This window comes from Dreissena polymorpha, chromosome 6 (assembly GCF_020536995.1).
Source record: "Dreissena polymorpha isolate Duluth1 chromosome 6, UMN_Dpol_1.0, whole genome shotgun sequence".
In the NCBI taxonomy this organism is placed as follows: domain Eukaryota; kingdom Metazoa; phylum Mollusca; class Bivalvia; order Myida; family Dreissenidae; genus Dreissena; species Dreissena polymorpha.
In genome coordinates this window covers 61,323,034-61,347,455 of record NC_068360.1, presented here as the reverse complement: position 1 = coordinate 61,347,455, position 24,422 = coordinate 61,323,034, and the positions used below count along the sequence as shown (strand labels likewise).

At 36.4% G+C, this 24,422-nt stretch overlaps 1 protein-coding gene across 3 annotated transcripts in view; it reads right to left on the bottom strand.

Annotated features, from left to right (window-relative positions):
* LOC127833887 (paired amphipathic helix protein Sin3a-like) overlaps positions 1-24,422 on the bottom strand; it is a 75,962-nt gene that overhangs the window by 46,505 nt on the left and 5,035 nt on the right. For all 3 annotated transcript variants that reach the window (XM_052359387.1, XM_052359386.1, XM_052359388.1), the window contains exons 4-8: positions 20,908-20,958; positions 16,466-16,572; positions 15,818-16,025; positions 7,569-7,748; positions 1,463-1,558 (exon numbers count right to left, since the gene is read on the bottom strand). In XM_052359387.1, the coding sequence (XP_052215347.1) occupies positions 1,463-1,558; positions 7,569-7,748; positions 15,818-16,025; positions 16,466-16,572; positions 20,908-20,958 (642 nt within the window). The remainder of the gene's footprint in view (positions 1-1,462; positions 1,559-7,568; positions 7,749-15,817; positions 16,026-16,465; positions 16,573-20,907; positions 20,959-24,422) is intronic.

Here is a 24,422-nt window from a genome sequence, read left to right as displayed (position 1 = left end):
CAACACTTGTTTTTTTCTGAATCCAATAGTTGACTATGAATAAATGAAAGTACTTTTTAAACCTTGTGTTACTTTGCTTGTTTGAACAAAATTATGTATACATCATTTTTTAAATCTATGCCTTTTCTTAAATTAAATTGAGTCATTTTTTTTACAAACTGTTGACAAGTTGCTATAATGACATCAGTGGGAGGGTAAAGGATACTTCCACACAAAGATCACAATGTTCTGAAGTTTTCACAATCAAGTGGAACAGAAGTACTGTTCATTTTCAGAATCAAAATAATCCACAGGAAAGATAGCCTTTCAATGATAACAAAATAATATGCTGCCTTCAATAAACGCTAATGCACTAGAGGAAGCCAAGTCAGAATGGATGTTATTAATTTAACCCATGTTAAATTAATAACTCTTACTTCCCAAGTAGATTGAAGTCATGGTCAAAAACATGGTCAGATGTTTGTTCCGAGTTTATAGATAACACCAATTTAATTACCAAGCTCTGCAGGAAGCATTAATTATGTTATATGAAACATGTCATTTAGGGTTAACCTTGTTCGGATGGAAAAAAGAACGATCGTATAGGCAAATTTATATAAGCCTCTCTGCATAATTAGATGCTAGGGGCATAAAAAACCTCGGACCGTCCATCAAAATTTCCAGCCAGTTCATGGTTGTGACAGATCGTAAGTAGTTGTACTTGATCGCTTGAGAGATGTAGACAAACTAGCATAAAAATCTCATAGCATTTCGTAATTTAAGGTGAACAGGCAAACAAACCAATCAACAAGTCAGTGTTTTTTCACTACATGTATATTAGGAATGGGGCCGGGTCCCTTTGGATTGGGAAAAATTGTGGTGGTTTGACCAAAATTGGGAAATTAGTGTTGTTGTTTTTTTGCTAACAAATGCTTCAAAAATGAGAATTCAAGTGTTTCAAATATTAAATTTAATAAAGTGTAACTTACAGAGCTGGATGGGAGATTAATTTAATATTGATATTTTTTTCAACCTTAAATAGGGAATTTTTAGGTCCCATTTGAGAAAAATATATACTTTTTTCCATTGGGAATGGTTCCAGATACAGGCCCCGATTTAAAAAAAAACAAATGATGTGTTTGTCAGAAACACAATGCCCCCTTCTGCGCCGCTATGAAGCCACATAATTGACTTTTGACCTTGAAAGATGCCCTTGACCTTTTATCACTCAAAATGTGCAGCTCCATATGATGCACATGCATGCCAAACATCAAGTTGCTATCTGAAGCGACATAGAAGTTATGAGCATTTTTCGAAACCTAAATGTGAAACCTAAATGCAAAGTGTAACGGAAAAACAGACAGACGGACAGACGGTCCAATCACTATATGCCCTCCTTCAAGGGCATAAAAACAAACAAACACTGCAAGTGTTATAAGTGTTATTATAAAATCTGGAAAGCAGTATTGATCCAAAAACTTACCAATCCCCCTTCTTTAATTGTCCTCTGCTCTTTCTGATATGTGTGTAGTATCTCCAGGAACGCCTTGTAGATCTCTGGTTGCCCCTGGAAACGGTTCTGAAACAAGGAAGGTAATTCATGTTGTGCAAAGTTATTCTCGGTTGTGAATGCAAGGCAAATTACTAGCATAACCATCAGGGCATATTGTAATGTGGCAGCAACTATTGTAAAGAATTGGATGCAAAGCATATGACATTTTTTACCATTCTTTCTATATTTTCTTACTATGACGACTGCATTTTTTGGAAGTTCTGCGACTATAGGTCAATAACTAGGAGCTACACGACATGTTCATAAGGCATGAATGCTTTCACAATTTTTATCAATACACTTATGTCAAAAACAAGCTTTTTCATGGCTACATTTGTGACCATGGACTGTAAGGTAGGGAGACGGGTTTAACACAGGACGCTGCGTCTAATGATTATTTTGTGGCTAGTTATTTCAAAATCCATCAGCGCCCTCACACTACTTTGGGGGAAGGGGTCCGCAGCCCTTAGGAGGGGGAATTTTTTGTAAATGGGGGAATTTTTATAACAAGAAAAAACAACTGTGTTTGACTGTTATAAACATATATTTCTATATATGTGACTGTCTATAGGACAGAAAGGTGGACTTTTACTCAATCTATATAACAGTAATCTTATTTAAAAGTCCAACATTATGTCCTTTTTGTTCCTAAAACAAGCTAGTGCTGTGTCCAGTTGCATGCAAAGTTTGTCTTAAACTTGTATTCACTGCAACTCCAATATATCGCGGTTGAAGGGGTCCAAAGATCGCGACCGTGATAAATCCAGCGCAATAAAAATTGTCAGGTTATTCATGCATGTCTTTGTATGCATTAGCATAGTTTGGCAATCTCAAAACACGCTATTTACCAACCTTATTTAAGTATGTGTTATATCCATATGTTATTCATTGGTTTAACACAAAACATTATTCCATGTAAGTATTTTCAAATGCGTATAATTAAATTTGTAATCCAAAGACAATTGCCAAGTTGTATTGTTCAAGAAAGCATGCACAAATTAGACCCATGTACAAAATGACCTCATTTTCCTCATGGAAAGCATGGGCTTTAATAGTAGTGCATCTGGACAAACTGAGGGATCTTTACCTCTTAATTAAAAGCAAGTTGTTCACACTGCATCGTACGCGCAAAGATTGTTGAGATAGGTCAGTATTGACTTGTGACATTTACAGTTATAATTGTATACACCTTCATGGGTGGTGTGTTTCGGCAGTTCAAAGCAAATTCAAGAGAGAATGATAACACCCTAAATGACCTGTGATGTTTGGCAAGTGGGGGTTATTGATGTTTGGCAAGTGGGGGTTATTATTTATCGCAGTACACAGGTGTTAAACTGATGTACAATGAAAGCAAACCATCTGGTCAAAACTGGATTATGAATGTCGGATTAAACATAAAATTAAAAATAGGGTAAAATACTAGATTGAAACTGATTTTATCTCAGCGAATTCTCAAATTAAAACATGTTATTTGGGGATTATGCTCGTCAGATTTTTGGGAGCCATAGCTGATTCGCAATATATTGGAAAACGCGACATAACGGACCGTGATATATTGGAGTCAATTTTTAGCTATAAATCAGTGATTTTTTTTGATTTTTTTTTCATTTTCTGAGGGAAAACAAGATGTGTTTGTGAAACACAATGTCCCCCTATGACGTTTGACCTTGTAGGATGACCTTGACCCGTCACCACTCAAAATGTGCAGCTCCATGAGATACACATGCATTTCAAATATAAAATTGCTAGCTTCCAGGGCTTTCCTTAGACCTCAAATCTCAAGAGTCAAGGACTCTTGGGACCATATTTTCAAGAGTCAAAATCAAACTTCTAAGAGTCCTAATAATAACGCAGGAGAGTCAATGATTTTTTGCAATTTAAGCAAATTACTGAGATATAATATATAACAAGAGCGCCGCATGACGGAGCAATATACGCCCGATTCGTGTGCCATTGGAGATGATACACTGATGATTGATGTATTTGTTTTGGAAATAAGCAAAAAAAATTTCAAAAATCGCGAAAAAAATAAACCCGATGAAAATATCGCAAAATAAAACTGGATAAAAATATTGCATAAAAATATTGCATGTGTTAATCGGTTGCATGTCTCCAATCAGACCTGACTGATATATAATCTATATACTACCTCTGACCAAGTTTGGTGAATTCAACTTGAACTAGAGCTTTGTCACTGAATGTGACTTATACCCCCATACCACTTTGACGCAGGATAAAAAGTTGTTTAAAAGTTTCGGATGAATACAATTTGAATTAGAGTCCGGACAAAGTGGCGCCGTTGAAAATGCACTAATTGACCCTATGACCTAGTTCTTGACCCGACATGACCCATATTCGAACTTGACCTAGATATCAACTAGATGCAACTACTGACCAAGTTTGGTAAAGATCGGATGAATACAATTTGAATAAGAGTCCGGACAAAGTGGCGCTGTTGAAAATGGACTAATTGACCCTATGACCTAGTTTTTTACCTGGCATGACCCATATTCGAACTTGGCCTAGATATCAACTAGATGCAACTACTGACCAAGTTTGGTGAAGATAAGATTTATACAATTTGAATTAGAGTCCGGACAAAGTAAAATGCACTAATTGACCCTTTGACCTAGTTTTTGACCCAGCATGACCCATATTCGGACTTGACCTAGATATCAACTAGATGCAACTACTGACCAAGTTTGGTGAAGATCGGATGAATACAATTTGAATTAGAGTCCGGACAAAGTGGCGCCGTTGAAAATGCACTAATTGACCCTTTGACCTAGTTTTTGACCCGGCATGACCCATATTCGAACTTGGCCTATATATCAACTAGATGCAACTGCTGACCAAGTTTGGTGAAGATCGGATGAATACAATTTGAAATAGAGTCCGGACAAAGTGGCCCCTTTGAAAATGCACTTATTGACCCTATGACCTAGTTTTTGACCCGGCATGACCCATATTCGAACTTGGCCTAGATATCAACTAGATGCAACTGCTGACCAAGTTTGGTGAAGATCGGATGAATACAATTTGAATTAGAGTCCGGACAAAGTGATGCCTTCCGCCCGCCGCCCGCCCGCCAAGGGGTTTCACATAATACGTCCCGTATTTTATACGGGCGTATAAAAAGCAACAAATAAAAAGATACATGTATGTTAACATTTATTTCTTACATTTTACTGTCACTACAACACTATGCATTTAAACACAATATTCAATAAGTAATAAATACAAAACATGTATTCTAATACAACGTTAACTTCATGTACACAGCAGAGTAATATGTCATATGTTCTAAACAACATCTCAAAGAGTAATATGTCATATCATGTCTTACACAACATCTCAGAGAGCAATATGTCATATGTCCTACACAACATCTGAAAGTTTACATACAAAATATTCATTCTCATACAACATTTACTTCATGTATACAGCAAAACAATATGTCATATGTTCTACAAACCAACAATCATTTGAGCAAATAAATAAATTATTCATGCATTTAAAGAGTGATCTCATTTGGGTGCCCTAGTAAAGAAAATGTAATAAAACAACACTATGACTACACACACACACAACTAGCATAAAACCAGCAAACTATCACTTTCTTCTCTTGCACATGTCCTGAAACCTGCGCAGCACATTCTGGGATGGAAAGTCACTCACTGCGGGACCTTACTACCGATTCCGAATTCGAAAAGGTTTCTCTACAATTACACTTTATCCAATAACTTTGTTTGACCGTTTCACGTGGCTATTAAATTAAGAATGAAATACAAAATGTGAAAAAAAACACATTTCCGCTGGCTATCACAAAAAAAAACAACATACGGGTGGTACCTAAACACAATAGCCTATATAAATCAGGAAACTATAAAAGGAAATTATTTCTACTCGCCGATAAAGGTGCCTCCATATTTAATCCCATCAAAAATTCCAACGCCCTTTAATTATTTCCTGTGCCATCTTCACTGAAGACGTGCAACAAACACGCCGTTTTCTTTGCCTTCTCAGACGGTCAATTATTACGCCAACATGTATTTTGTAATCAATTAGCTCATGCAAAAATTGTCACTTTGCCACAAGGTCAGTAATATCGGTTCTATAGTTATTTTTAGCAACTTTGATGCAAAGCGTGTAATTTGACGTTGTAGACAGTACATATGCCAGCATAACTTTCGCGCGTCTTTGAACTGAGCAATCATGAAGTAAAGCAGTGATGGGTGCATTCAGCTTTGGAAATACATTCTGACATACTCTGGAAATATCTCAAAATATGCTTTACGGTGTTCTGTGGATATGGATGCTATTATTTTATATTGAATATTATTAAAACTGACGCGGATGAGTCCATTCTGTTTTGGTTGGTTTATAGTTCTTTTTAAATGCTCTGAGCTTTTATGAGTACATACGTACAGCTCAGAGGGTCAATAGCTGGGAGTTGGATTATTGCAACTAGGTGGGTTTAATACACGTCTTTTCCGCAAACAGCTGATAACAAACGCTATGACAAATAATGGAAAGTTAATACACGCGTCATCGAACCAGCAGTGTTTTAATTGGTCAATACTAGATTTCTTAATTAACCAAACTCCGCCTACTGGGTGGACTTTTGCTTCGATTATTGGAAACGGGCGTTAACGATTAGTGTGTACTAAATGAGATACTCCGCCCCGAGCCAATTATCGCTTAGTCTTAACAACTTTTGATCTTGTTGACGCAAGTCGGTATATTCCCCCGGGTCAAATGTGACGCATGACGTAATTTTCTCAAGAGTCAAAAAGGGGTCTTCTGTAATTTTCAAGCGTCAAAACCCGGGAGCTTGGGTCAAAGGAAAGCCCTGGCTTCAATATTGCAGAAGTGAAATTACATGAGCAATTTTGACCCATATATTTGACCTTGAAGGATGACCTTGACCTTTCACCACTAAAAATGTGCAGCTCCATGAGATACACATGCATGCCAAATATCAAGTTGCTATCTTCAATATTGCAAAAGTATTCATAAAATCAGCGATTTGGGCCACATATATTTGTCCTCTGACCCTGAAGGATGACCTTGACCTTTCACCACTCAAAATGTGCAGCTCCATGAGATACACATGCATGCCAAATATCAAGTTGCTATCTTCAATATTGCAAAAGTACTCATAAAATGAGCGATTTTGGCCACATATATTTGACATCTGACCTTGAAGGCTGACCTTGACCTTTCACCACTCAAAATGTGCAGCTCCATGAGATGCACATGCATGCCAAATATCAAGTTGCTATCTTGAATATTGAAATACTGCAAAAGTGTACATTAAATGAGCGATTTTGACCCATATATTTGACCATTGACCTTGAAGGATGACCTTGACCTTGCACCACTCAAAATGTGCAGCTCCATGAGATACATATGCATGCCAAATATCAAGTTGCTATCTTCAATATTTCAAAAGTTATTGCAAATGTTAAAGTTGGCCCAAACCAACCAACCAACAGACCAACCAACAGACCAACAGACAGGGCAAAAACAATATGTCCCCCACTACTATAGTGGGGGACATAAAAATCAGTTTTGGGGGGAAAAAACTATACTTTTCATGCGGGTGACTGCCACCCAAATTCGTCTGCAGATTTGATAGATTGAGGGCCCTGGTCCATCAATGGCAAAGTAATGGCAGAGACAACAAATTTCAAGCAGTTTAAGAACAAATTTGACTATTTACCTATAAATGTAACCTTGACCTTTGAGGTAGGAAGACAGGTCTTACATGACAAACATTGTTTAATGATAGTTTACATATGTTCTAAGTTCTTTAAATCCATCAATATATGGCAAAGTTATTAGTGAAACAGGCATTTTCTAAACGGACATCTGCACACAATCTTTAATTGCGGAGTACAAAACTCAGTCAAACTCTTGTAATTTCATTTAGATAGAGCAAGGTAAAGAACTGCATGTAAACCTTGCATGACATGAAAAGGAGGAAATCAATCACCATAAGGAAAAAATCACCACTGCGTAGCGTAAAACCTACCTTGATCTTGTTCACGTAATTAATGGCATGGTTGAACTCCACTGGTTGCTGGCCCGGTTGTGCATTTGGTTGACCCACTGGGCTTTCCACAGCGGCAGGTCGAGGCTGTTGGTGGTAGGAGTGTTGGGAAGGCGGGTTGGTGTGACTGGGCGGGTTGGCCACGTGGCTCTGAATAGGTTTCTATTGGAAAGACAAAACAAGAAGAAACAAGATGATGATTAAGTTTTTAACATGAGCATTCAGGGTTGTCATTATTAACCGATTGCCGATCGAATTTATCGGTTAAAATCGCCAGAAAATCGGTTGTTTTTCCTGAATCTTAAAAATTGCTATCAGAAGTTTTGACCACCCAAACCGACAATAATTGACGAGGAATAACCGTAGTATAGTAGAGCGACGCCCATTTAGTCATTTCATTAACTCCGCCTTAGAGCTACTGTTTTCAATGAATCTCTCAGCAAGTGGCCAATATTGACTTTTCCAGCTGTCAATCAAATTCTTCTTGGTAAGCACGTCAACCAATCAGCGCTCAGGCAGCCGAATACACGCCGACCCCATGTGAAATCGTATCAAATAGCTGTACATTTCACAGATTATTACTGACCGTATCTCAACGAATGTAGCACTGTAGAGCGTAATTAACTAGTTTTTTTAGTTAGAGAAAAGGTTTTCACATATTAAAAAATGCTCTTCGATTTTCTACCAAAATAAAAGATATTAGCGACCTCTGCGTTACGAAGTTGTTATTCAGCATCTAAATATTAAAGTCCACGCTTTCCCCCGAGGAAGAATGACGTGATCTTATACATGAAGTCTAATTTGGCATGATTTTCATCTGTGCATGAAAAACACGATAAATGTGTCTCTGTTGCTAGAATTTTCTTAATTTTCCGTGAATAATGAAATCTGGAAATGATTTCGGATAACACATTAAATTATATGCATTTGAAAATACGTCAATTAAATAATGCATTTTGTTATACAAATGGGCATAACACATAATGTAATGAGTAGGTAAATAACGTGTTTTGAGATTGCCAAACTATGCACTGCGTAGCGTAAAGGTCAACATGCATGAATGACCTGACAAGTTATATCACGATCAGGAATGAAAAGTACTTGGTTTAATTTAATGAAAGACGCGTTTTTATTCTCAGAATTTCACTTTCGCAAACTTTTCTGAAAGGAGGTACATGTAACAGTTTAGATTGAGTCGTCGATTTGTCGTAATTACTAAATATAAACGGTTTTCAATGCTCTCAAATCGCGTCACGTGATTCACGCATGTTAAATGGGAATTCCCAAATCCCACAATTCAATTTGTATATGCACTTGCGTTAAATGGCGGACGACATTCATCGTCAATATTTGCCGTAATTTGGTTTTGAAAAAAAGAAATCGTAATTATACTGGATTATCGAGTAATGGATAGAATTGGAACATGCAAAAATCTATCAATATAATATGTTTATATGTATATACATTGCACAGTATACTAAACATGTGAAAATCTTAAAATTTTCTATTCTTTTTAGACCTCATTTTAACTTTTTATGCTCTGAGAATAGCAGTATTTTGTCCCTAAAATGTCTAGAGTTCGTTTTCGGTCGGGGGCTTTGCCCCCTGACCCCCCTACCAGGGCCTTGCCCTGGACCTACAAGGGTGCCTAGGCAGCCCACTTGATCCCCGGCCGAATCGTTTACTTTTCCAAAATAATCCTTTGTTTACAATCATAATGACAACCCTGAGCATTTGTTCTTAAAGCCCCATGCCCTGTTTTCTTGTATACTGTGAAACCATTATTATTCGTCAGACATTAATTTTCGTCTTTTTCGTCCTTCGACCGATGGACGAATTCAAGATCCTAACGAACAATCATGTCCCATATTTGAAACAAATAAGACTGAATTACCGTAGGCATGAGGCATTTAAATCCAGCGTAATCCACGCATATACACAGGGCTCGAAATTAACACTCGCACACTCGCAAAAGATTGCAAGGTAAGTTATAAGCCACTAGTATTTTTTGCAAGTAAAGAAATAGTGAAAAAAAAACGAGTTATATTGCTAAATGCATTCGCCGGCGTGAACGCTAAACCGTAGGTCAATTTTTTGAACGTTCGAATACCCATATGCGGAAGCCCGCACCTTGGTTGTAGACTGGTATACTTATAGTACAGAAACCCGGATGGTATTGATGCAAAGAACATGAAACAGTCGACTATTCACACTCAAGTTAAATCTGGTTTTGACACAAAGGGGTGTACATTATACAGTGTACTGACAACTGACATTTCCTGTTAAACGCGAATGCAATAAGGCTGTATCGAATGCGTCGACTTCGTTTAGGTATAATAGTGTTGATTAGCGCTAATTGTTAACAACTTTATTACCCATTGTGTGTATTGTGTTTTTCAGGGGTGTTGCAGATTATACAGCCAACACGCGGCGAATCAGTATTAAAGACAATACTATTAAACGCAATTAAAATATGATGATGTGTGCAGGGCTCGACATTAAAGGTAGTCCGACTGTCCGGGACAACCAAATTGTTAGTCCGGACAAGTAAATGAAGAAATTTGCTAGTCCGACAGGACAAATGGTCATTATACTTGTATAACTTAGAAAAAATGCCTTTAAAGCCATTATTTCTGTGGAGATATCACTCAACTTTTCCGAGTATATTTTGTATACCTTTAATCGTCGAAGCCAGATATATTTCGATAGTTCCATGTGATACATGTACTACACTGAACTCTTCACAAGGGAAGCAACCCTTAACATTTTTTTCTTTGCCAAGATAACAAGAATATTCTCCCTTGTAAAGAATATGCATTTTACGACACCGGTACACACCTATCTTACAGACAATTAACGTAGTGACGTCCTCCCTATGTATAGAATGATTTTTTTTTTAGATATCAGATAAGTACTGTACATATACATCACTTAAAATATTTTCTGTTTGATGTTATTGTCAGGTATTATGGCTTTGTATAATGTTTAAAAATCAATAATCTTGAGTTTTCCTGTTATTCTAGTCAGTTCTTTTTGTATTGAAATTGCCTACAATTATGTTTACATGTAATTTGAACGATTCAAGTCTTTATGATTTGAGCATTTTGTATTATTTCATTATTTTGCAGAGTACTGAATAAAGATATCATGGTCAGGACAAGTTGCTTTTTGGTCAGGACAAGTGAAATTATGGTCTACTTGTCCGACTGGACAAGTGGCTTCAAAAGTTAATGTCGAGCCCTGTGTGTGATCAACACCTGACTGAAATATATTCTGCGCTTTTATTACAAATTAATAAAGAACATATTGATTTGTGTTTGGTTGTCCGTGATTGTAATGGAAAAAGACTAATTGGCAATTGGCTTCGTTGTTTAAAACTAGCAACCCCCCTAAAAGCCGATTCCTTATCAGTTCAATGGGAGAAAAGCGGAAAAAACCAATACCACTCTTACTAAATGATCAATAAAACCATTATTTTATTATATAAATCAAAATAATAAAAAGTTATTAAAAGAAAAATGTTTTATCTTTCTATTCATATAAAATTCATTTTATTATTATTTCAGGATGGTAAGTAAATATGTTGTTAATTGAACAAATTCAGGGCAAAAATATCGCTATCGCGTAATGCCGACTTTCGGACAACTTGCATAAACATGTGTGTGTTTACAATTCAAATGCGGATATTCTACACATCATGAATATTTATGAGATTGACATCATCTTGTTCACGACCGAATGAACTTTACTACAATGCATTCAAAATTTACATAGGACCACCCTACGCCGAGAAAATAGTACCCGACTTTGACGATGAATAAAATTACTTCCGATGGACCGAACAAAATTTTGAACATAGTTATAAAAACTAGAAAGTCTAACTTAAATTTTGATACCAAATTTATTTTCCGCAAATGAGAGTTAGGTACCCTCATCTTTAAACAAAGACGCGCATTTATATAATTCGACCTCGGTTGACCTCTGCAGAGGGAGGCGCCATTTTTGTTTTGCTTCGCTAATCGTTATCGTTTGTGACGATCTGAATTAATTAAACCATACTCGCTTAAACTCTACAGAAAACAAAAAGAAAAGGTTTGTTATGATCATTTTCGATATTATTTGGTTTGAATTATGTTTAAATAATATTTTATAAATATTAAAACCAGCTTTTCGCATTGATGGCAATGTTCGCTTTTTTTACACGAAAAACACGCGTAATAATTATCCCAGTGTGACCCAAATTCGACGATGTAACGGTTACATGAAGCAATATTTAGCAAAAAATGAAAGAAATAATCAAATGTTTAATAGCACAAAATAATAATTTTAAACTCGGCTGTATTACTTTGACATGATACCAAGACACTAATCATCCATTTAATCAATACAAATAGAACATCGTCGAATTTAGGTGTCGTCGAATTTGGGTTGCGGTAGGATAAGTTATGTCACTGAATATAACAGTCCCGTGAGATGCATACCTTTAATAAACGCATTGAAATGGTTCATAATAACAAATTGAATCGAAATAGATCAATCACTGCGTTTTTCTATAAGTATTTACGTAAAATAATGGATTGTTTGAATTGGGTACGAACTTAAAATTTTATTAATCTTGTTCGTACCATTTTTCGAGATTTTGCAAAGATGTCAAAAAATGAACGATAATGACAAAAATGATGTTTTATATGTATTTTATTTGTAAAAATATATATTTTGGTATGTTTTGTTATTTTTTTTAGTGTGTCTGGCTGTGATAAAGGTGTAAGAGTATCCAGGTGCCTTCTGCAAGGATGTGGACTCTGCTGCAACTCCATCATAAGACATAACCAAGCAATTAAAAAAAATCCAGTACATGGACAAATAAAATTGTCGTTGAAATATTCAACCGATAAAAATGATGCAAATCAGAAGATATGGAAAGTTGTTTTCTTGACGACTTTCAGACTATAAATATATTAGAGAATGACTTGAAACATGCAGAACAAAATTCCGCCTCATCATGCTGTAAACAATTATCCACCATGTAGTTGCCATCATTCCTCCTGATATTCTTCTTGTTCCTAGACAAAAAAAATCCTTTTATACCCAAGAACAGTCAAACAATTGAATTCCCTCCCTCCCCAAAATGCCATATACCCGGTACATGAGGCAGCCACAGTAGAAGTTTTCAAAATCCTTACTCCAGTGGCTGTCATTGTACCACTTATCTATCTGGAGACACTTACAATGTAAATAATTTTGAATTAACACCCAACTGAGCACCTTTGTACAGTTTTTTCACCCCTTAACCTTTATGCCACCCTCTATTTAGAAGGAGTGCTGTATCAGAAGAAGACTACATAACTGTAAAATGGTAACAACTGGTACCCTGGGTGTGTTGTAAAAAAAGAAGGCAATGAAATGAAAGTGAATTTCATGACAGCATGTAGACAAAAAGGAGTGTTTGTTTTGTCAGTGCATGCAGATATCCAAAGTGTTAAATTTGAGTTAATTCTAGACTGGATGGTTCCTGATTGTTATCCCCACGCTTTTTGAAAAAAAGGTGGGGATATTGTGGTTATCTCCGCCGTCCGTCCGTCCGTCTGTCCGTCCGTCCTGGCCACTATCTCCTCCTACACTAAAAGCACTAGAACCTTGAAACTTACACACATGGTAGCTATGAGCATATGTGCGACCCTGTACTATTTGGAATTTTGATCTGACCCCTGGGTCAAAAGTTATAGCGGTTGGGGTGGGGCCGCGTCAGAAATTATCACTCATTTTTTTAGGTTATTTTACATTTACTTCTTTATTTCTACACCGATTCACTTCAAATTGATACTGGACCTCTCTTATGACAATACGGTCAATCTCAACCATGCATGGCCCCATTCCCAACCCTGGGGCGCCCCGCCCACATAGGCCACACCCACCAAAAATTTCCATTTACTATAATTTTTTCATTTCTACACGGATTCACTTCAAATTGATACTGAACTTTTGTTATGACATTAGGGTCAATCTCAACTATGCATGGCCCCAATCCCAACCCTGGGGCGCCCGCCCACATAGGCCACACCCACCAAAAAAATCCATTTACTATAATTTTTTCATTTCTACACGGATTCACTTCAAATTTATACTGAACTTCTCTTATGACATTAGGGTCAATCTCAACTATGCATGGCCCCATAACCAACCCTGGGGCCCCGCCCACATAGACCACACCCACCCAAAATTGCCTTTACTTTAATTTCTTCATTTCTACACCGATTCACTTCAAATTGATATTGAACTTCTCTTATGACAATACAGTCAATCTCAACTATGCATGGCCCCATTACCAACCCTGGGGCGCCCCGCCCACATAGACCACACCCACCCAAAATTGCCTTTTACTATAATTTCTTCATTTCTACACCGATTCACTTCAAATTGATACTGAACCTCTCTTATGACAATACGGTCAATCTGAACTATGCATGGCCCCATTACCAACCCTGGGGCCCCGCCCACATAGACCACACCCGCCCAAAATTGCCTTTTACTATAATTTCTTCATTTCTACACCGATTCACTTCAAATTGATACTGAACTTCTCTTATGACAATACGGTCAATCTCAACTATGCATGGCACAATTACCAACCCTGGGGCGCCCTGCCCACATATGTCACACCCACCCAAAATTGCCTTTTACTATAACTTCTTCATTTCTACACCAATTCACTTCTAATTGATGATGAACTTCTCTTATGACAATACGGTCAATCTCAGCTATGCATGGCCCCATTACCAACCCTGGGGCACACCTAGGTCAAACATTCGGCGTGGGGATACGCGTCGGCCTCTGCCGCGCCATTTCTAGTTTGAAGAGTGAAATTGGAAGACAATGGCCGGCTGTTTTCCAAACATGAGAAATATTAAGCATCATACGAACTGTACAAAAAGGACCTACTTTGAGAAATTGTGTATAGTTTAAATGTATTGAAATGTTTTATTGAATTTTCCCGTTTGTACACACTTGACATTATTGCAGTTAGTTTGTTGAATATGGAAAGACTTAGTTAAGTTATTAAAGATTTTTAAACTTTCAACGAATATATTGTGGTGTTATGCTCCTCGACAATTTTTTTTATAAAATTGGCACTTTTTAAATCAAAATTAGGGTACTATATCAATTTCTGATTAACAAATCAATGCTTTTATTGAAATCTACAGGAAAAATGCCATCAGTATGCCAAATTTCAATATGATACCATGTATAGAAAAAATTATACAGAAAAAAGAAGCCAACTTTTATAGAAAGCGGTACCGCGAATCAACACAAAATGTGAACGCTTTTAATAGGCATAATTTTCCCCAAAATGGCATTTTTTCCAAAGATTCAAATTACCATAACTTTGGATGTAGTAGAGATAAATTAATAATTCAAACTGATCTGAGCAGTATTAAATGAGATCTTTAATATTAAATCAAAACATTCAAGATTTCTGTGAGTTGATTTTTTTTAGGGGGTTGCTATTAAAACACTCGTTAACGGTTATTCAGTCCCACTTATCCGCTAATCATAACAAAGAACGTGTCAATGACATAAAATAACAAGGGACAGTTACTATCACCTGAAATAACAGACTTGTTTATTGGCATATGCCAAACAAGGCCCACCTCCTGCAAGTGTCACCCCTCTTTCCCCAGCTCGATTTTTTCGCAACCACGTATTACATGTATAACAAACATTACAAACAAATCGGACGCTTTTTTTTTTCAAAACCAGAAATGGATGAATTTAAGTGCTGACAAAATATTCATTTTTTTTAAAAAGGACGAAATTTCGAGCTGACGAAAATAAATGGTTTCACAGTATTTTATTTTAAAAACATAATGTTAAGACTATTTTTTTTCAAATTGAAATAAAGTGAGCAGACATTTTACTGTGAAATTATTAGCCATTAAACACATTCAATCATCTAATGATTTTATACGATATTGGGGAAAGACCTTAAAGAAATGATGCAATGCATCTTAAAAGTGCAGCTGTAGTGGAAGAAAATGACAGTTAACAGGCAACTATTTCACTATAAATAAATATTTTTACAATCATTCTTTTTGGTTAAACTCAATGAGTTTTGATGGACTTAAGTCAGAAAGATGTTCTATCCACCTAAAATGATTTCCATAAAGTTAAATATGTTAAGGTATTTCAGGCCTCCAGCTTGGAAATTCTTTTAAACCCCTTCAAAAACTTACATGCTGTTGACAAGCAGCAGCAGCCTGGGCCATTTGATTCAGCGTGGATATGGACACGGTCTGTTGGCCGGGCTGATGGACATTGATCTCATTGGCCTGTACCTCAATCTTATAGCCCGGTGGAAGGAACGTGTTGAAGCCGACAATAAGCTCTGGGTGGCCTTTGAACAGGTTTGACACACGGTTGATGACGCCAGGGGTGTCAATACTAGAAATGGGAGTACAATTTATTATGAGTTTTGACAAGCATTTGTTACTGTTCAACTGTTTATATGATCACCAATAATGCAGACATGAAAATAAAGCCAATAAGTCAATTACTACTAAAATTCATGGTGGGTCCAAAGATTGTTTTTAGAAAAAAATCCATACAAACAGAAATGGAGCTTGAGCAACCATGAACATAACATCTGATTTTTAGATAATTTCAGAAAATATTTGTTGGGAGATTAAGAGTTCCTTCAACTTGCATTTGCTACCCTTTGACACAAAAAAATAATTTATGATTATTTTTTCTTGATAAAGCCTGGAATGTATTAAACATCATGTACAACAAAACTTGCTAGATGGTTTTACTGGTTCATGCATTTTCATCGCCAAAACGCGATAAGAAAATGCAAGATAAGTAAAAGACAGTGGAAGACTTACGTCTGCGATTTAAATTCCTTCATGATGTCCAAGAAATCATTGTAGACCTGGGGCTGATTACCAAACTGTAACTTCACCTGGTCTAGGTAGGACAGGGCATCCTCTACCTGTGTAAATACAACAGCAACAGGTTGAGGCGTATGAGCCTTGCTCTGGGAAAACAGGGTTTAATGCAAGTGCGCAAAGTAGCGTCCCAGATAAGCCTGTGCAGTCTCTAAAGGATAAAAAGGGTCAACACTTTACGCTGGAATGAATTTTTTTGCTTAAAAAAGCCTCTTCTTAACAAAAATGCAGTTAAGGCAGCAAGTATCGTCACTGATAACCATGTGCTGCTAATCTGGGACGACATTCTATGCACATGTAACAGGCTTCCTGAAAAGTCCCAAAAAGTGCCTGTCAACCGTACAGCCTGTCCGGACAAAACCTCACCTGACCAAACAGCGTGAGTTTATAACTGAAGAATTAAGTAAAAACATCAAAGGGAAAGCGCTCTTAAGAACTAGCGACGCATTATAGTTCCTAATGACAAAAAGGTTGGAAATTCACGAAAAGAGATATTCTAATTGGATGTTTTCGTTCTTTTGGCGATTATTAGACTTTTCGGTATTTAGTCATAGTTTTTTGGCCAGTCACAAGGACCGGCGATATTAGAAACTCGGGGCCCTCAATCCATTTTAGGGGAAGCGGGTCGCTACCCATAGCAGGGGGAATTTTCACGGCGTTTCCCTTTTTAGGAGATTTTTAACTTACTCTCTTATTATTACATTTGTACATGTTTGCACTGTATTCATTGCTTATATCATAATTTAGTATGTTTGACAAGATTAAATTAAAATAGAATTGAGATATAATAATCATGAGACATCTATCTATAAAAAAAAATAAATAAAAAAATAAATGTTTTTTTTTTTTTAGGGGGAATTTTTCTCCCAAAAAGGGGAAAAAAGTATACTTTTCAGGGGGGGGGGGGGGGGGGGGGGGGGGGGGAAAGCGGCCGAATTTCGGCCGTGGATCTGACAGATTGAGGGCCCTGAAACTTCGCCAGACCGTAAAGAATTTTGACGGACAAGACCGGCGGTCCGGCCTTTTCAGGGAGCCTGATGTAATTGTATTGTATTACGCCCTGTTTACCCTAATCGTGGCTCATAGCAAGTAACCAAACTGCAACTTAAAACTGTAAACAAATGAAAGGGGCATCCTCTACCTGGGTGAATAGAACAGCATTAGGTTTTATCCTTATTTTAACAAGAGCCACTTCGTTAACATGACTGATGTCCCTGTACTACTTTGTCAGACGCAAGGCAACCATGCCCATGGCTAAGCTCATGGGCACATTACTCAGAAATATGTGGAAACTAACACATACAAATTGTGTCCTGCACATGTACACTACATTGAGACACATAATAAGTTTTTGAGAAATGTGAAAGTATTTCACTCAGAAGTTCAACAACAGAGTTACAATGTTTACAGAGTTCAACTCCCTGCGGGTAAAACACTCCATGGGGTAAAATAAACATTGCAGTATATCTGGTCACCAAACCGCTGCTTCAATTTGTAAAGGTAGGAACGTGCATTCTCTACTTCTGTGAATGAAAGAGCAATAGGTTTTCCTCATAGAAGAAATCAATTCTTATATTTTTCGTATTATAGCAGTGTTCTGCCGTGGATGCGCCCTTGCGTCATTGGCGCAAAAATAAAAGATTTGTCCCCACCAGTTTTCTGTATATGGGTTCGCCGGCGCACAGGAATTAGGAATAAAAACTTATCGATTCAACTTGTAAGTTGGTAAAGTAATCGAGCGAATGTGTAACTAGAACGAATTATTTCATTGGATGTGACGTCATTTTGCAGCCAATGGTTAATTGACTTAAATAACACTTTATTGCAATGGTAAGTTGAGATAATAACAACCAATCAACTGATATCAAGGAAATTTTCACACCCATCAAAATGGCAAAAGTGACCGGCCGACAAAAACCAAATCCATTTTAGTTTTTTTCCTCCGGCAAGTAAAATAAGATAATATGACGATAATAATAACAACACCCCAACAGAGTCTTCCCAAGTCCCAACATCATTTAGCAATGACAAAAAAGTCTGCCCCTTAACGTACATACCAAGCAAATTGTCTACGAAAATTGTCTTGGTCACTGTTTGACAACAACAAAATGATGTGCAGTTTGTGCATAAAGCACAAAAAAAAACGCCTTTGCTATTGGTAATTCTAATTATGGAACAAGTACTTTGACACGCAATGCTGAGTCCAATGACCATAAATCTGTTTAAAGTTTTGTAAATATGTTGACAATTATTTGACAGTTTTAAAAAGTTTAAAAAATGTTCAAGTTTGAATAAGAATGTTACATCCTGTGGACTGGCTGTAAGAAGAAATCAAGCAAATTTAAGAGTGCAAGTAAAAGGTAATTAGTTTCTGAAAATTTAATTCTGCTACAAATATATTTCTGTTTCCCCAGCTTTTTCCTTTTTGTCCCCACACAGCTTTTTCCTTTTTGTCCCCACTTTTTTAACCCTAAAGGGTTCCTGTCCCCAACAGTAAAGATTCACGGCAGAACATTGTTATGTTATAGTTACCCCCACCTCAACTCTGGTATGTGACCCATGAGTATAGGAACCCTGCTGTTCCCATGGTAACTTTATCAGCTGATCAATACATTGCTGCAGACAAACTAGAACTGTGTCTCAAAAACTGACAGCTTGGGACACAGACAAAGCCGCTATATATGCTTCAATGGACAAACACTACAAAGGGCTGTAATTCAGCCCAAACGGATCAGGGGTCGTATTCCAGAAACATCTTAAGTCATTTCTTAAATATGTTCACTTAAGTTCAAAATTACAATGTTTTGTATTTCCTTAAAAAATAAAGACATCAAAGTCACATCCATGTTTTTTTTCATCCTCAAATAACATTGACATAATGATGTTATTTTGATGTAATTTTTGATGCCTAACTATTGAAGTATGAAATGAAACATTCCCAATTTAAGTATACAAATAAAATTTAACTTCAGATGCTTCTGAGATACCACCCCAGAGCCAAAAGTACTTTTTTAATTATCATCTATTAATTTATGTAATGAAACAGTAAATTGTTCAGCATCTTTGGCCAAGTTCTAAGAGGAATTGAAAACTAAACAGTTTGGGTCACCAATACGAATGGGCCAGTGGAATTGACATCTCGCCTGGACAATGATCGCTCCGCCCACTTAGTTACGTGGCTAAGAGGTTAGAAAACCTAGAAAGCTATCACCAAAAAGGCTTCTCTGCCTATAGACAACCGGTATTCCGGATAAATTTTATGGGCTTTTTTTTTACCCCCTATAACACTGGTTTAAGGTTTGTGTGACTGTCATATACTTATCATGCAAATGCAAAAATATTAGTTTAGAATGAACATTAGCTATGTATAACGGGTATTTTGGTACTTTAAACACCATCCCAAAGTTGAACGCTTGTGCGATTACCCAAATCTAACCTGTTACTACGTGTAATAGTAGTATTAGTAATAAATTAACACCTCTACACTGGCATTTGCCCACGTTATTTACGAAATACTAACGAAACATTTTTTCCACATGTATTTGACACGAATAGCGCTTTATAACTGAGATTTCTATTAAGTTTTACTCGCTTCCTGACACCAAGCAGGTACCGATATCCCCCATGTTATCATGTATAAAAGTGATATTAATAATATTAAACATTGCTTATGGGACATTTATCAAACATTGTCATTAAAAGTGCAGAACAGCAAAACGGTGGCATTTTGTCGATACATTTTTATTAATAAATAGTAACATAAAATAGTTTTCACTTGTTTCTGACATAAACAGCGATTTATAACGGTGATTTTGTTAAGTTATGCATATACACGTGATTTTATTCATACTAAATATTGCTTATATGACATTTTCAATTCCTGAAATAAATTAATTTTCTATTAGGGGAATTTTGGTAATTCCACACATTGAAGCTTCCACACACTCTTGTCAAGACCACAATTCCTCATTGGCAATGGTATAAATTAAATTCCTTTAACTTATCTTTCTGGATACCAACTGTCCAAGTTACATAAACCATATTAAAAACATTTCACGATATTTCTTTTCCTATTATTTTTCGAACAAAATAAACGAATAAATGAGAACTAGGAATTCAGCTTGTCAAGAAAATGGCGGACAGGTTGTTAGCAACAGGCGCGCCTGATTTATTGATCGCTGATTGGTCAATCTGCAACAATATTTGGATAAGAATCTGATTGACAGTTGGTGAGATGTCAATTTCTCCTAGTCTAGAAATCATTGTATTTCATTTACTTATGAGAATGACATGAACATAGTTTCAAAGTTAACAAGGCTCAAAATCTGATGGCTCTTCATGTTTCTTCAAGAAATTAATTTAAAGAATAATAAACTCACTTTTAGCCTCTGGAACTGTTGCTGTTGACCTTGAACTTGCGCTGTGTGCACCTACAAAATAAAACAAAGTGATTAAGCCTTTGAAAGTATACAAGCTTAAGCCTTTAACTTTAAGGCTTCTGAAAAACAAGTAAATAAAAATGGAAAAACTGACATAAAACTTCAACCTATTAAACAAGAGTTATGAAGTTTGCATAACGTGGCGGAGATGTTGATAGAAAAAATACAAGGACGGTTTCCAACAAACTTGCTCATACATGTACAGTGATTTTTTGCCAAAAATTACAGCCGATTTTCAGCTCCTTTCCAATCGCAAAAATCAATGTTATTTCCCCAAAACCTGACCAAAATTTCCAAAAAAGCCCAAATAACCAAAAAAAAAAAATTTTTTTTTAAGAAAGACGTTTCTTATGACTTATGATTTCTTAACTCTAGATCTCAACTTTTTATTTAAACATCATACAAAATATATAATATACATATTTTTTATTTTTGCAATTTTTAGCTGAAATAGGGGAAAATGGTATACTTTTTTAAGGGGGAAGCCGCCGATATTTGGCGGTAAAAAGTGCAAAACACAGGCCCTGTTCCCAAATTTGCCACTTTTATCAATTAAAACAAACCCAATTTGACCAGACTCTTTTTCCCAAATTAAATTGGCTAGAAAAACCCCTGAACATGCACTTAAAAACAATTTTCATTCTGCAGGGCTCGTCCGTGAGGGCGACGTGGGCGACATCTTCGCCCGGCACATAATAATGTCGCCCTTAAATTACATGAAGGAGAAGTTGACTTCGCCTTCTTTTTTTACATCAACGTTTTTCTCTCTCAACTTTTTCTTCTAAAAATTCTCTATTTTCACATATCATAAAGTCACCGATGACGCTTGTTATGTTATCACTTTATTATCGCAGCAAAAGATCGACTGCTGTGAAAGCTTATCCAGGCAACTAGCATACATGGGCATCCACTCCAAACAATAACGGTTTAGATCAAAAGATCATAGCGAGTGTCATTTCGCCGACAGTTTGGATAGTTCTCTGTTCTGCAAGCCCAATTAGTACACGCCTTGCAGGAGGAGTTAAGCGGTACATTTACATCGATAGTTACCAATGAGAACGCGCGCATTGTACATACATATGCAGTAGTTTACCTGAGCGATGAAATGACGTCGTTATAGACATGTATTTACGCTCAAAAAAGTTTACACGCGCAACACATTCCCAACAGTAAATATGAATACGATTTATTCTAGTATGTTCTACTGTTTACTTGTTTCGTGTTTCAAAACTCTTAAACACTAATTATCCAGTCGATGTTCAATTTATTTTGTAAGACATTAATTCAGTACTATATAAACAAAAACTTACAACCCACCCGTGCAAACTGTAGTGCTAATTTCCATAATTTTATCTACCGTATCCATACGTAAACGACTTTATTTTATATACCGCAACCTCTTTGCGCGTGCTGTAAGTTGTCTTATGATTACGTGATAATTGATTGACCATTCGTTAATTACATGTTTTTGGCAGTCAGAAAAATTATTAAAGAAAAACAAAATTGATCAATTACGTAGATCCACTACTGTAAAAGTCCAGCGAGTTTTGACAGTTTGTAAATCCACCGCTAATTATGAAAAACACCCATCTTATATAAACTGGAATCACAGTTCATTTTTATACTAACAAGTCCTAATACTACACAATAGACATTGAGAAAACACATTTCCTCGATTAGATATAAATTATCAGAGTAGAATAAAATTGCTACGTCATGACTCATGACCTTCGACATTGCACATGGCAGATGAATTGTAACATTCAACCCGCGTTCAATTCAAAGCTGGCGATTCAAATTACAAGTAATGGTGATTCAATAATGGAGAAAGCATTAACTGGATTAAACAAACATGTATGTGTAATAAGGTTTGTTAAACCAATAACAACAAGGACAATTTAGATTATTAAATGAAACAGGTAAAGCATTCTCAAGAGTACATATTTCGGATATGTATACAATTCGGATAAACAGTAATAGATATACTATATGTCCCATGCATTAAGATTGTGTTTTGTTAAGACTCGTTTTTACCACAATTTGGTGATTTCATGACGCGAAGAATTCCCAATGGCATTGGTACCGGACCTGTTCCCAATTGGGTGAAAAAAATCACTGACTAATTATCATGTATCGATACATTATGATGTAAATAGGGTTTGGATTGTCATTGCATTATTAAAGTACTGTTTATTTTTATGATGCACATGGAAATCACAAGTTTTATTTGTATGAATTGATTTTTGTGACTTAATATGACTTTTGTAAGGATTTATTGAATTTGAAAATAGTATTTGTTTGTCATTGATGATGATACTAAGGCTTGGTGTAATGAGGGGTATAAAACAAGCAAAGATTTTATTAAACACCGAACAGAAATCACTTCTCCTTCTAGTAGCCTCACTTCTCCCTAATTTCAGCTCAGGGAGAAGTCACTTCTCCCTCAAGTTTGAACCTAGGCTGAGCCCTGTTCTGTTACTTATATTTATATAATGCTTCATTTTTCCCAATGTCATTGTTTATCGCACTATTTTTCCCAATTTCATGGTTTATCGTGCTTATTTTCCCAATTCAAATGGCACAGGCTGTAACAAATAAAAGCAACAAGAGATGTGTTTGTCAGAGACACAATATCCCCTATTGCACCACTCTGAAATAAAATTTCAATATATCATTTGGCAGGTTTAGAAATTATCTCCCCTTTAAAGCTGATAACTTCCGTTGAATTGTATTTTTTGACTTTTGACCTTGACCTTTCACAACTCAAAATGTACAGCTTAATGAGATACACATGCATGCCCAGGGGTTTTTCTGCACTGTCTGCGCCTCCGGGCAACGGAGGCATTCCCAAAATAAACGGACCCGTTCCCAATCGAATTTTAATTACATATTTCCCAATTCCAAAAAAAAAATTCTTTCAAAATCGTAAAAAGTAAACATAATTTATATCGAAAGAGTGACTTCCCTTCATCCGCGACGTAATTAAGCCTTTAGCGACTCAGATTTGAGCAGGTGTATTTGCCGGATGCACACTAGTAAATATTACATTAAAAAACCACGAAAAATAGACGCTAAAGGATGTGTAACGATATCATCGATGTTTTCGAAACGCTCTGAATCTTCCGAAATTACTGCCGCGAGTAACCCTGAACAGACAGGCTTGGACGATACGCAGCAAAATGTAACAGCAACGGAAGTCATGCTAGGGCCATCAATCACAAAATCGGCAACTGGATGCTCAGAGCCTTGTAAGAAAGTTGTAGTTCGATCGTCATTTAATACATTAAAGTATGAAATGAAATACCCATGGCTCTATTTTTGCTCGGCCAAAAAATGTTGCTGTAACCTGTGTTTGGGCAGTGTTTGTTTTGCATGTGTTTATATAAAGAAAATTGTTAAGCCACAGACTTATTTAAGCATGATTAATTCATTTTTTTCCCCAAATGAGCCGTTTC